We start from the raw sequence: 955 nt of genomic DNA, 5'->3' as shown, positions 1-955 counted from the left end.
CCAAAAAAAAAAAAAAAAAAAAAAAAAAAAAAAAAAAAAAAAAAGGCTGAGTGATTGGTTTAAGGTCACATGAAGAGTAAACAGCAGAGCAGGGACTGGTATGTCCCAAATATACTGTTCCTCTACTACAACAACACACAGATTCTCCCAAAACAGAACCATTTCCCTACCAAACAACACCCTGCATCAGAGGGAAAAAGAGTTTTCACCCTTAACCCCACAGGCCTGGCCCATGAATCTTACCGATCAGTTCCCTTCTTGCCTCGTGCCTGTAGGATCTCATTCAGTTTCTTGATGACAACAGCATGGGTGATCTCAGTTCCCTTGGCAAACATTTTTGGCTTCTCCTAGGCCAATACACATCATCTCATGTATATGCCAACAGTAACCTGTCCTTGCCTTAAATTTTGTTCCACTCTGACTAAAAGGGCACTTGTGTACCCTCCCAAACTGTTCTCCAATTCATTTTAACTCTAAGATCCTCACCTTAACGAGGGGCGCTCCACCCCGGACCCTCTCCCACTCCCCGCCTTCATTGTCCTCCTCTTCCTCATCCAGTCGCTTCGATTTCCTATCATGCTTCTTCTTGGCCTTGTCTTCTCGTTTCTTCTCAGCTGCCTTCTTGTCCTCCTCTGTGGTGGGTGCCCTGCCAGGAGACATGGGAGAAGATGAAAGACCAGACCCTTCCCCACCCCTTAAGGCTTCTTCCTCCTATGAACTTCCTCTTTTCCTTTACCATGTCCCAGGTCCAGGTTATACTCTTTAAGAACAACTTAGAGAGCAGAGTTAACCATAACATGAGCAAAGAGAGCAAGCACCACTAAGCATCTGAATTTGCTAAACTACTTATCAAAGTCTGTCACCATGTTATACCCATTAAGATACTCTTTTTTGGCCGGGCTCGGTGGCTCAGCCTGTAATCCCAGCACTTTGGGAGGCCAAGGTGAGTGGATTG

The 955-nt window shown here is 45.3% G+C and overlaps 1 protein-coding gene across 5 annotated transcripts in view; it reads right to left on the bottom strand.

The window, feature by feature from the left end:
* The window catches only part of LOC103252085 (eukaryotic translation initiation factor 3 subunit C), a 22503-nt gene that overhangs the window by 10413 nt on the left and 11135 nt on the right, over positions 1-955 (bottom strand). For all 5 annotated transcript variants that reach the window (XR_002481502.1, XM_008050689.2, XM_021708937.1 and 2 more), the window contains exons 9-10: positions 487-646; positions 244-347 (exon numbers count right to left, since the gene is read on the bottom strand). Coding sequence is in view for 4 of the 5 variants with exons in the window: in XM_008050689.2 (XP_008048880.1) it covers positions 244-347; positions 487-646 (264 nt within the window). In the remaining variant the exon portion in view is untranslated. The remainder of the gene's footprint in view (positions 1-243; positions 348-486; positions 647-955) is intronic.

The sequence above is a fragment of the Carlito syrichta genome, unplaced genomic scaffold (genome assembly GCF_000164805.1).
Source record: "Carlito syrichta isolate Samal-C Ts95f unplaced genomic scaffold, Tarsius_syrichta-2.0.1 Scaffold153593, whole genome shotgun sequence".
In the NCBI taxonomy this organism is placed as follows: domain Eukaryota; kingdom Metazoa; phylum Chordata; class Mammalia; order Primates; family Tarsiidae; genus Carlito; species Carlito syrichta.
The sequence above is the reverse complement of the archived record's forward strand: the minus strand, read 5'-3'. Positions and strand labels throughout refer to the sequence as shown.